The sequence below is a fragment of the Schistocerca piceifrons genome, chromosome 6 (genome assembly GCF_021461385.2).
Source record: "Schistocerca piceifrons isolate TAMUIC-IGC-003096 chromosome 6, iqSchPice1.1, whole genome shotgun sequence".
NCBI lineage: Eukaryota > Metazoa > Arthropoda > Insecta > Orthoptera > Acrididae > Schistocerca > Schistocerca piceifrons.
This window is the reverse complement of record NC_060143.1, coordinates 334,842,118-334,855,749: the sequence shown is the minus strand read 5'-3', so window position 1 is coordinate 334,855,749 and position 13,632 is coordinate 334,842,118. Positions and strand designations below refer to the sequence as shown.

The following is a 13,632-nucleotide window of genomic DNA, read 5'->3' as shown; positions in this document are numbered from 1 at the left end:
TGTATGTACTTGAGAACCAGCAAATGTGATGAACTATTATCATTCCACTATTGTGTGACATTTGCAGTGAATGGAGAAAATTAAAAAATCAGGTGTGTGGACTCTGCATGATTTAAGCCAAAATCAGAGAAATCAGCGACTGGCCATATGCGCTCTCTGCTCGTTCGTCATCAGTTGGCTTGTGAACAACACCAACCATTCCTATCCTGTATTTTTATCGGTGATGAGAAATGGTGTCTTTATGGTAACACAAGGAAAAGAAAGGAATGGTTGAACCCAAACAACACAGCAATTCTCCATACAAAGACCAGCTTTTATCCACAAAAGATAATGTTATGCATCTGGAGAAACAACGGTGTGGTGTACTACGAGTTGCTTCCCTGAGATTTAACCATCATGCTGATGTATATTTTCAACAACTGAGATTCCTTGTAGGTGCAATACAAGAACAGTGACCAGGAAGACTGCGTGATGTGATGCTACTCCACGATAACACCCACGTACATTCTGTTGGACTGACAAAAACACTATAAAGAAGATGGTTTGAGAAGTCGCTTGGCACCCAACTTATTCAACTGATCTTGCACCCTCAGATTTTCACATTTCCTGCTTCATATGGAACAAATGTTAAGGAACTTCCTTTCCAGATGAAAATTTGGTCCGAACATGGCTTGACAATTTCTTCGCCTCCAAACCGTGTGGTTTCTACAGTCACAGAATTGAAAAGCTACCCCACCATTGGCAGATTGTTGTAAATAGTGAAGGAGAATATATTATTGATGACTAAAGTCTCTCTTATCAGTATCTATTCTGTTTATTAAACATTGGAAAACACTATGAAATTATGTACAAACCCAATATATGAACACTGCTTACCAGATCTTACATGTTGTAGAACTTTTGCAATGACATTCAGGGATAGTTAACCTGATGCTAGAAGCAGCAGTAGAGTGAAAAAAATAGTAGAGACAGACTAAGATTAGAATATGTAAAACAGATTTTAACAATATTATGAGAAGGAAAGCTGCTACTCACCATATAGTCGAGATGTTGAGTCGCAGATAGACACAACAAAAAGACTCTCACAGTTACAGCTTTCAGCATGAAGGCCCTCTTCAACAGTAGACACACACATCACATGCGCACACATACAATGCAGTATCAGGCAACTGAAACCACGCTGCGAGCAGCAGCACCAGTGCATGATGCACTGATTATTATATTATAGATTATTATTATAGGTATATTAAAGGTGATAGATACAAAAGATCCGGAGAAATGAAAAAACTAACATACTATAGGAAAAAGTAGTCAGCATCAAGCAAACAGGACTAGCGAAACATCTGAATATTATATATGACTGGATCATTGGCAGATTGGCAAATGTTGAGCCCAGAATGAATGTATCTTGTTGTATCAGTCATATGGCTGTAGAGAAGATCCCTTGGGGAGTAAACATTTAATAGCTCTATGGAAAAAGATCTGTGATGCACTAAAATCCCGGTGCCTGGATAATTATCTTGTCCTTAAGTTTGCTCCTGAGAATTAAATGCAGTGGTGCTTGCACAAACATAATCTACGCAAGATATTTCAAGCATAGTACCAGCACCACAGACCACTGATGTGTGCATAACAGGAAATGGGAAGTGATCACATGCCACACAGACTGGCCTGATCCACATTATGAATAGCATCCTGTATTGTTGTGCTAGGGCAGCAGACACTCTGTGTGCCTCTGGCAATGGGACACCATACACAATGCCACCCATATCCTATGCCTCACAATGCCACACATGTACTATGCCTAGATTTCCATTATACCTTTGTGTACATATAATTGAGTCAAATGTAACACTGTCATATTTTCTTGCACACACTATTTTACGATATGTTCTTTTGTGGATCTCAAAGAGGACATTAGTGTATTTGACCAGTCACTGTATTTATGAATGGACATATTGTATTTAACCAGTCATGTATTTATTAATGGAGAAACTGTGTGACGCAGTGCAGATTAGACGTACATGAATTATCAGTTCTTGTGAGGGATTTTAATGTATAATTACTGCACAACAAGCTGGATGCAGTTAAAGAAAGCACTCATCTGTAGTAACTCATTGCAATAAGGTTGAATTATACCTCACAGAAAATGCTTTTTTCAGCAAAATGAATGGGTGTACAAACTCATAATAGTAGTTGAAAAATAATTGAATTTATAATCTACAAGTAATTATTCAAGGCATCTTGTCGTACTTATCTGCAGTGTTCCTCTACTTTTCCCATTGTAAGAATATGTTTGTTCTTGTAATACTATTCTTATTGTTCTGTTCTAGAATGTAGAGGTCTTAAAAGATCCAGATGCAGTGAAGCAGCTAGCAAGTATTTTGAAAACAAATGTTCGAGCCTGCAAAGCACTGGGCCACCCATACGTTGTCCAGGTTAGTCCACACTTCATTTACGCATGTAGAGATTAATTGTGTTAGTTACAAAAGCAAGTAGAATTCGTGTTTGTAACTTGCATTTCGGCTTCTTGTTCTGCCTTCCACATCCACTTCTGTTGTATCTTCTCCATGATTCCTTGAGCGACTTACTGTTGTTTTGTTTACATGGTAATATGCAGTAGTTGTTTAAATGGAGAATTCTCCATTCTGTTGCTCACTACACTGGTTTTTGTCTGTGTTGAGGTAATAGTAACGGCTTTTTAAGGAATGTCTTTATATCTGCATACGGCTCTATGTGCAGTCCTGTCACCATGGTATATTGTATTGAGTACCTGCACATCCCATCAGACTGCCCTCTTCTCTTCCTCCACATACACCTTCTGTCCCTTCCCATCCCATGCCCCTCTCTAGGTTGAACTCGTGTGACTTTCGCATTCCAGTTGGAAATGCAAGAATTTAGTGGTCATGTGTGCATGAGGTATGCCTACTTTTGTGTGTGTGTGTGTGTGTGTGTGTGTGTGTGTGTGTGTGTGTGTGCTCTCCAGAGTTGTGTTAAAATGCAAATGTGAAGTGCCCATGTGGCACTTTCCTTTTTGCAGTGTTCTTCCAGTGAAATATATTCTGAAGAATGTTCATATTTTCACAATCACATGCATTTCTGTGTTTGCACTGTAAAATGTTTTCATTTGGTCATAAAATGAATTTTCAATGTGCAGCGTGTCTTGATTTATAGCATACTAAAATAAATACAGAGTTTACGAAGTACATGAGTGTCCAATTTGCTATAGTACAGTGATACGAAGATATAGCATTCTTTGGGAAAGGAAGAATAAATTACTGATGTGTTAAATTGGAAAAGTATTTTCATTAAATGCAGGTAGGTAGTGACAAATATCTACATTGATACTCCACACACTACCATATAGTGTGTGGTGGAGGATACCCTGTACCACTACTAGTCATTTCTTTTGCTGTTCCAATTGAAAATAGAGAGAGGGATAAATGATTGTCTATATGCTTACATATGAGCCCTAATTTCTTGTATGTTATCTTTGTGGCTCTGAGGTGCAATGTATGTCAATGGCAGAAGAATCGTTTGGCAGTCAGCTTCAAATGCAAGTTCTCTAAATTTTCTGTATAGTGTTTCTTGAAAAGAATGTCACCTTATTCCCATTTGAGTTCCCGAAGCATATCTGTAACACTTATGTGTTGTTCGAATCTACCAGTAACAAATCTAGCAGCCTGCCTCTGAATTGTTCAATGTCTTTCCTTCAATCCACCCTAGTATGGCTCCCAAACATGCAAGCAGCATCTAAGAATAGGTCACACCAGTGTCCTGTATGCAGTCTCCTTTCTGCTTTACAGGTGTACCGCTCCTTTTTTTCCCTAAAATTCTCACAATAAACCGAAGTCAGCCATTTGCCTTCCCTACCACAGTTCTCAAATTCTCTTTCCATTTCATATTCCTTTGCAACATTATGCCCAGATATTGAAAGGATTTGACTGTGTAAACAAGACATTAATAATATTGTATCTGAACATTACAGGTTTGTTCTTCTTAATCGTCCACATTAACTTACGTTTTTCCATGTTTAGAGCTAGCTGCCATTCATCACACCAACTGGAAATTTTGTCCAAGTTGTCTTATATCTTCTTACAGTTGCTCAACTTTGTTTGTATCTTCTTAATAGATGCTCAACTTTGACACCTTACTGTACTCCATAGCATCATCAGTGAACAACCATAGAATGCTGCCCATCCTGTTTGCTAAATCATTTATGTGAATGGAGAACAACAGTGGTCCTATCACACTTCCCTGGGGCACTCCTGAGTATACCCTTGTATCTGATGAACACTCGCCATTGAGGACAACGTACTGGGTTCTATTACTTAAGAAGTCTTTGAGCCACTCATGTATCTCTGAACTTGTTCCATATGCTCACATCTTTAACAGCCTGCAATGGGGCACTGCGTCAAATGCTATTCAGAACTCTAGAAATATGGAATTTGCCTGTTGCACTTCATCCATAGTTCGCATTATATCATGTGAGAAGTGGGCAAGCTGAGTTTCACATGAGCGATGCTTTCTAAAAGCCATGCTGATTTGTGGACATAAGCCTCTCAATCTCAAGAAAATTTAATATATTTGAACTGAGATTATGCTCAAAAGTTCTGCAGGAAACTGAAGTTAGGATTATTGATCTGTGATGTTGGGGGTCCATGCTTTTACCTTTTTTTACATGGGAGTCACCAGCCGTATTTTTCCAGTCACTTGGGGCTTTGTGCTGGCCAAGAGATTCTCGATAAATACAGGCTAGGTGACGGACCAGTACTGTAGAGTTTGTAAGACCGCATCAGTTGCTTCTCTATGCCAGGGGTGCTTATTACTATGTCATCCTTAAGCGAGTCTGTCTGATGGTCAAATGATGGTATGTTTGCAAGATTCTCCTGCTTGAACAATTTCTTGACTGTGAAATTTAAAACTTGGGCTTTCGTTTTGCTATCTTCAACTGCCACTTCAGATTGGTCAACAAGAGACAGTATGGAAGCCTTAGACCTGCTTAGTGATTTTACATAGGACCAGTATTTTCTTGGCTTCTCTGCCAGATCTTTTGCTAAGGTGTGACAGTGGTAATTGTATGCTTCACACACAGATCTTTTGACAGATGCATGAATCTCTACTAACCTCGTTTGTCGTCGTCTGTGCAGTCCCTTTTGAACCAAGAGTGCAACAGCCTCTGGTTCCTCAATAACTTCAGATTATCTTTGTTAAACCATGGTGAATTGTTTCCATCCTTTGTCCACTTTGATAAAACTCCAGACACGATTTACAGATCTGCTTAAACTTTGCCTATAATTCCTCTAAATCATATTACTGGAACTAAGATATGTCAATTCAATGTCTAAGTGAGAAGCTAACACCTTACCTGTTCCATCGAAAACAAATATTCTCTAAGCCTTCGTGACCAATCTGTTAACTTTTGTAATCATTTTTGCTATAGTGACACCATGATTTCTAATACCCGTTTTGATGCTGACATTGTCGATTCGATCCAGTGTATTTATATCAACAAGGTCTGAGATATTTCCATTGTGTGGGGGCTGACGAGTTATCTACTCTAGACAGTTGTCACAAAATGTGTTTAAAAGTATTTTGCATGACTGTCTGCCTGTACCCCTCGAAATGAATCTCTATTCATCCAAATCTGTACTCAGTAGGGTAAAGTGCCTCCAACTAGTATTAAGTGAGCTGTGTATTTACGTGCTACTGACGGTAGGCTTCCTTTGAATGACTCTTTGAATGAACTGTTATGGCAAACAGATTTACATCATGGGTCATTTTTTGCTGTAATTTACTATTAGTAGAAAAGCTGACATTAATATTCTTCATTTTGCAAAAGTTTGTAATTTGGTGTAATATTGGGTCTGTGAGTGGGATAATGGTATATCAGGTTTGCTTCTTGCAGAAATCTGATTTGTTGTGGATTGAATGTAGTGTGAACTGTTGTGTGTGTGTGTGTGTGTGTGTGTGTGTGTGTGTGTGAAACTGATTTAATTTTGTTGATCTGTGTGACTCATAGGTACGTTTTACATTTGTTGTACCAGGGCTCAGAAGTATGACATTTTGTGTTGGTTGTAATGACATGAGGAGATGTCTGTGGTGGCGGATTTTCTGTAGATGCTACATTGATGTTTATGGTTAATATTACAAATTTTAAGGTCAATTAAGTATATGCTCTTGTTTGTTTCATGCTCAAATGTGAGTTCAATACTTTTACGCATTTTGCTGATGTCTCCTGGTAGTGCATCAGTTTCACTGTTTGTACCGTTAAGAAGCAGGATTGAATTACTGACATATTTTTTGTAGTATATTATGTTGTTTGTTGTGATTTGTTGATTAATATTTTCATTCCATGTGTTTGATGTAACAGTATTTTCATTGTGTCTGTTGTCAATTCAGTGGGTCATCTTGAGAGCGAGTAGCAATCTATCCTTCTCCTAATATTGTTGATATTTCACCCTGGAATTTGCATTGTTTGATTTTGTCTGTTGCTTTTCTTGTGAAAGGAAGATTCATCTACTATTCGGACGTTCCTTGTCCTTTGTAATTTTTTGTGCATTTCAGTTGCATCGTCCACTGATCATTAGGTTTGCCTGCAGGTATGGGAATGAGATGTGTGTGGCATTTTTTCTTAATAATAATTCAGTGAAACTTCAGACCCCCCCTCCCCTGCCACACACACACACACACACACACACACACACACACACACGTCTTCAAAAAAGCACAGCAAATATCCCAAGAATTTTAATGTGTACATTTGTTATGTAGGGGCCTAGTGTAATGTATGGCTTTTTGAGTGCTGCATTTTACATCCCAATGGTATCATCTGGACTTTGAGTGAGTTTGAGTACTCTTCAGCTGGATGTATTTTAATATAATTGGTTAGAAAAAAAAAATATTCACCGTGTGGTGGCAGGAGAAAACATACATAAAAGATTTGACAATATGCAAGCTTTCAGAATCGGTGGCTCCCTCTTCTTGCTGAAGAGCATTCGAAACAAAGTTCCTGAATTTACTGCCCTCCAGGAAAGTTGTCATGCACAAGCCATTCTCAGAACTGAGAGCGGCCTGAAACCTCAAGTAGAAGTCATAAATGTTCATTGAGGCATGGAATGTATATCAGAAAGATTGTATGCCATAGGAAGGAAAGTATTCATCGTTGTTGACAAAAATATTGTCTGTCGAGGTCGAAATTGAGTCTGACCGTGAAGTTGTCTGGACATAAGTAGCAGGTCTTGGTGTATTCAAGTTATTTATTGAATTTTTTACGGGTCACCAGGTGCTGCCGTAACCATTGTATAATCATTCAAGAAAGTCTGCTCTCAGTAGTGGGGTTTTCCGAAAAGTGCCTTGAACAACTAATTCACCAACCCACACGCAGTGGCAATTTTAGGCCTTGTTAGAAAAGGGAGAGGAACCTGGGGGATTGGAATGTGGTTGTAGAGGGAGGAGAAGAGGAATGGGCTACAGGAGAATATGGGAATGGTGCTAGGAATGAGATAGGAAAAAGACTAAGTGAGCTCTGCAGTAAATTTCAGGTAGTAATACTGAATACTGTGTTCAAGAATCACAGGAGGAGGAAGTATACTTGGAAAAAGCCAGAAGATTTCAGTTAGGATACAACATGGTCAGGTAGAGATTCTGAAATCGGATATTGGTTTGTACGGTGTACCCATGAGCAGATGTAGACTAAGATCACAATTTTCTAATGATGAAGAGTAAGTTGAAGGTTGAGGCCTGTCAGGATGAATCAGTGCACCAAAAATGGGATATAGAAGTACTAAGGAATGAAGAGATACACTTCAAAATTCTCTGATGCTATAGATACTGTGATAAGGAACAGCTCAGTAGGCAGTTCAGTTGAAGAGGAATAGGCATCCCTATAAAGAGCAATGATGGAAGTTGGAATGAAAAAAACATGGGTACAAAGAAGGTAACTTCAAAGAAACCATAGGTAACAGAAGAAATACTTCAGTTGATCCGTGAAAGAAGAGAGTACAAAAACATTCCGGGAAATTCAGGAATATAGAAATAAAAGTCGCTGAGGAATGAAATAAATAGGAAGTGGAAATGGCTGCATAAAAAAATGAAGAAATCAAAAAAGAAATAATTGTCAGAAGCGCTGACTCAGCATATGGGAAAGTCAAAACAACCTTCGGTGACATTAAAAGCAAGCATGGTAACATTAGGTGTGAAGTAGAAATTCCACTGTTAAATGCAGAGGAGAAAGTGGGTAGATGGAAAGAGGGGGAAGACTTGGCTCATGACATGTTAAGGAGGAGGAACAGGAATTGATACAGAAGAGATAGGGGATCCAGTATTATAATCAGAATTTAAAAGAACTTTGGAAGATCAAAGATTGAATAAGGCAGAAGTGGTAAATAATATTCCATCAGAATTTCTAAAATCATTGGGGGAAACTTCAACAAAATGACTGTTCACGTTGATGTGTAGAATGTATGAGCCTGGCAATATATCTCTGACTTTCGGAAAATCATCATCCATACAATTCGAAAGATTGCAAGAGCTGACAAGTGTGAGAATTATCGTACAATCAGCTTAACAACTGATGCGTCAAAGTTGCTGACTGGAATAATATACAGAAGAATGGAAAAGAAAATTGAGGATGTGTTAGATAATGATCAACTTGGCTTTAGGAAAGGTAGAGGCACTGTTTAGCAAGAGTAATAGAAGGCAGATTTCAGACTATCTAACAGATCAAAACCAAAATTTCTGTTCCGACACTGACAATGTTGAGTGTTTATGGAAAAAGTTCAAGGCAATCGTAAAATGCAATTTAGACAGGTACGTGCCGAGTAAAACTGTGAGGGACGGGAAAAACCCACCGTGGTTCAACAACAAAGTTAGGAAACTACTGCGAAAGCAAAGAGAGCTTCACTCCAAGTGTAAACGCAGCCAAAATTTCTCAAACAAACAGAAGCTAAACGATGTCAAAGTTAGTGTAAGGAGGGCTATGCGTGAAGCATTCAGTGAATTCGAAAGTAAAATTCTATGTACCGACTTGACAGAAAATCCTAGGAAGTTCTGGTCTTACGTTAATTCAGTAAGTGGCTCGAAACAGCATATCCAGACACTCCGGGATGATGATGGCATTGAAACAGAGGATGACACGCGTAAAGCTGAAATACTAAACACCTTTTTCCAAAGCTGTTTCACAGAGGAAGACCGCACTGCAGTTCCTTCTCTAAAGCCTCGCACAAACGAAAAAATGGCTGACATCGAAATAAGTGTCCAAGGAATAGAAAAGCAACTGGAATCACTCAACAGAGGAAAGTCCACTGGACCTGACGGGATACCAATTCGATTCTACACAGAGTACGCGAAAGAACTTGCCCCCCTTCTAACAGCCGTGTACCGCAAGTGTCTAGAGGAACGGAAGGTTCCAAATGATTGGAAAAGAGCACAGGTAGTCCCAGTCTTCAAGAAGGGTCGTCGAGCAGATGCGCGAAACTATAGACCTATATCTCTGACGTCGATCTGTTGTAGAATTTTTGAACATGGTTTTTGCTCGCGTATCATGTCGTTTTTGGAAACCCAGAATCTACTCTGTAGGAATCAACATGGATTCCGGAAACAGCGATCGTGTGAGACCCAACTCGCTTTATTTGATCATGAGACCCAGAAAATATTAGATACAGGCTCCCAGGTAGATGCTATTTTCCTTTACTTCCGGAAGGCATTCGATAAAGTTCCGCACTGTCGCCTGATAAACTAAGTAAGAGCCTACGGAATATCAGACCAGCTGTGTGGCTGGATTGAAGAGTTTTTAGCAAACAGACCTGTTGTTATCAATGGGGAGACATCTACAGACGTTAAAGTAACCTCTGGCGTGCCACAGGGGAGTGTTATGGGACCTTTGCTTTTCACAATATATATAAATGACCTAGTAGATAGTGTCTGAAGTTCCATGCGGCTTTTCGCGGATGATGCTGTAGTATACAGAGAAGTTGCAGCATTAGAAAATTGTAGCGAAATGCAGGAAGATCTGCAGCGGATAGGCACTTGGTGCAGGGAGTGGCAACTGACCCTTAACATAGACAAATGTAATGTATTGCGAATACATAGAAAGAAGGATCCTTTATTGTATGATTATATGATAGTGGAACAAACACTGGTAGCAGTTACTTCTGTAAAATATCTGGGAGTATGCGTGTGGAACGATTTGAAGTGGAATGATCATATAAAATTAATTGTTGGTAAGGCGGGTGCCAGGTTGAGATTCATTGGGATAGTCCTTAGAAAATGTAGTCCATCAACAAAGGAGGTGGCTTACAAAACACTTGTTCTACCTATACTTGAGTATTGCTCATCAGTGTGGGATCCGTACCATATCGGGTTGACGAAGGAGATAGAGAAGATCCAAAGAAGAGCAGCGCGTTTTGTCACAGGGTTATTTGGTAACCGTGATAGCATTACGGAGATGTGTAGCAAACTCTAGTGGCACTCTCTGCAAGAGAGGTGCTCTGCATCGCGATGTAGCTTGCTCGCCAGGTTTTGAGAGGGTGCGCTTCTGGATGAGGTATCGAATATATTGCTTCCTCCTACTTATACCTCCCGAGGAGATCACGAATGTAAAATTAGAGAGATTCGAGCGCCTATGGAGGCTTTCAGACAGTCGTTCTTACCGCGAACCGTACGCGACTGGAACAGAAAAGGGAAGTAATGACCGTAGCACGTAAAGTGCCCTCCGCCACACACCATTGGGTGGCTTGCGGAATATAAATGTAAATGTAGATGTAGACATTCTGACCTTGCAGTTGATAAGGGAAGAAAGACTACAGAAAAATCAAGAAATGTTCATAGGATTTTTTGACCTAGAAAAAGCATTCATCAATGTTAAACAGTGCAAGATGTTTGAAATTCCAAGAAAAATAGAGGTAAGCTACAGGGAATGACGTTAATATACAATATGTACAAGGGCCAAGAGGGAGCAATAAGAGTGGAAAACAAAGAGTGAAATGCCAGGCTTGATAAGCATGTAAGACAGGGATGTAGCCTTTTGTCCATATTGTTCAATCTGTGCAGCGAAAAAGCAATGATGGTAAAAAAGAAAGGTCCGAAACTGGAATTAAAATTCATGGTGAAAGCGTATCAGTGATTAGATTTGGTGATGACATTGACATCCTCACTGATGTGAAGAACTACAGGATCCATTGACTGGAATAAACTGTCTAATGAGTGCAGAATATGGATTGAGAGTAAATCAAAGAAAGATGAAAGTAATGAGCAGTAGCAGAAATGAGAATAGTGAGAAACTTATCAGGATTGGTGATAACAAAGCAGATGAAGAGGAAATCTGTTACCTGGGCAGTAAAATAAAGCATAATGGGATGGAGCAAAGAAGACATAAAAAGCAGTAGCGCTGGCGAAAAGGGCATTTGCAGCCAAGAGAAGTTACCAGTATCAACCACAGACCTCAATTTGAGGAAGAAATTTGAGTGTGTACATTTGGAGCCAGCATTCTATGGTAGTGAGACATGGACTGGGGAAAAAGTGGAACAGATGAGAACTGAAGCATTAGAGATTTATGCTACAGAAGAATGTTGAAAATTAGGTAGGCAGATAATGTAAGGAATGATAAGGTTCTCTGGGGAATTGGCAAGGAAAGGAATACATGGAATACACTGACAAGGAGGAGGGACAGAGTGGTAGGACATCTGATAAGAGATCATGGAACAACTTGCATGCCATTAGGGGAAGCTACAGACTGTAAAAACTGTATGAGGAAGCCAGAGATTGGAATACATCCAGCAGATAACTGAAGACATATGTTGTAAGCCCTGTTCTGGAATGATAAGATTGGCACAGGAGAGAGATTCATGGTGGGCAACATCAAACCAGTCAGAAGACTGGTGATTCAAAAGGGGGGGAGGGGCTACAAACAGGTCTGGCCTTATCGACAGCATCAACAGAGAGATGGGGATTAGTGATCATAATGTTGTCAAACCAATGATGGTCACTAAAGTTAATAAATCCATCAAGAAGGCTAGAAGAGTATTCATACTAGCAAACGTAGGTAAGCAGTTGTTAGCGTTCCATTTAGACAATTAATGGATATCATTTAGTTCCAGTATGATGGACATGGGCAAATTCCTTTTACAAAAGTTGAAATATGTTGTGTGAGAACGTGCAATGAATTTCTTAAATGACAGAGCGGTTGACTCTCATTTAAAACTTAACACTTTGAGGACCAGCCTCTTAGAATAATTTCGAACCCAGAAGACCAGAAATTAAGGTCATTGTTTAAAATTTTGGTGACGCATTTGTGTAATGTATCTTAAAATGTAACACACATTATAAAGACCAGTATTTATGTGAAAGCTTAGCTTCTCTTGTAACTACACTGTGTACATTAATTTAAACAATTAACTATTTCTATTTGTGTGTTCATGTTGCTTAACAATGATATTGCTACTGGCTGACTACATCACAGTTCCAGTGCTCTGAATATCTGCTGTCATTGGCTGGCGAGACAATGTGACATGAGTTATGATTGGCTTGCAAAAGTGCATTGCAATATCTATTTCAATACTTCAGAAACTAACATGCTGTGTTTGGTCGAATTCGAATTTATACTCTCGTAATATGAAAATATGCAGTGTACATATTGCTGCACATCAAAGATCTTTGCAAAGCGCCGAGAAGTTCAATGCTGTTGTTTGACACCTTCATTCAAAGGATTGATATTTTTTCAGCACCGAGGGAAAGAACACTGTCGTTTATCATGGAAAAAGTGTATTTTCACCTTTGAAGTAGTGTATTTTCACATGGGAAAAGTGCATTTCTGACCTGGAGGTCCGGAAAAAATCGGGTGTGTTTTTTTCTTGTCCGCGTATACACTCTGTGATAGTAAATCTTGCTCTGGAGACGTGTGTGACAACTTAGTGGATTAACTCTTTGCACTCCATAATTCAGATACTGGCATCTTTGTGTGTGTGTTCTTATTTAAATTGCCACCACCTGGGCAGTGAGCACCCTGCAGAAAATTGCACAGGCCTCTTTACGAAATCAAAGAAGCCTCTAACAAACAGTTGAGATATACATTAAAACAGACAGAGCGATTTCATTCAAAAATATTTACATAAGCATTAGAATAGAGAGTTTTTCAATTGTGTGATATTCTTTGAAACAATCTTCTGAATGGATTGTTTTCGTCATTTTACTCGAATTGTTTACAAATGAATCACTGTCATCATAAAAATCGTTCTCATTCTTGTTTCCGCTTTTAGATTCCTCCAAAACCTCCACGATCTCTTCCTCAGAAAGGACTGTATGTGAAGAACTACCCACTTGGAGCCTGCTAACTTGAATGTAATAATTACAAACTTCCTCTCAACACAACTGCTACTAGTTAACACGTTTCCCTAGATGGCAGGACTATGCAGTATTGGTGCGTAGCACAGTCAGATTTGAGAATAGAGAATGTGAGAGCAGCAAAAATGGTGTTGAATTAGGCTCAACATTGGAGTTAAAAACAAAATTTGCAGTGCCGAGCACCACTCTGCGTTGGAGTGGAAAGTGTTAAGGATGGAAAAGATTACCTGGGGTTTCATAATCACATTTGTAAAATGCTGTGGAAACAGAGATTGTTGCATTGTCGGTTCA

The 13,632-nt window shown here is 39.2% G+C and overlaps 1 protein-coding gene across 2 annotated transcripts in view; it reads left to right on the top strand.

Moving 5' to 3' along the window:
* LOC124803070 (exportin-1) overlaps window positions 1–13,632 on the top strand; it is a 130,189-nt gene that overhangs the window by 79,125 nt on the left and 37,432 nt on the right. For both annotated transcript variants that reach the window (XM_047264198.1, XM_047264199.1), the window contains exon 14: window positions 2,334–2,438. In XM_047264198.1, the coding sequence (XP_047120154.1) occupies window positions 2,334–2,438 (105 nt within the window). The remainder of the gene's footprint in view (window positions 1–2,333; window positions 2,439–13,632) is intronic.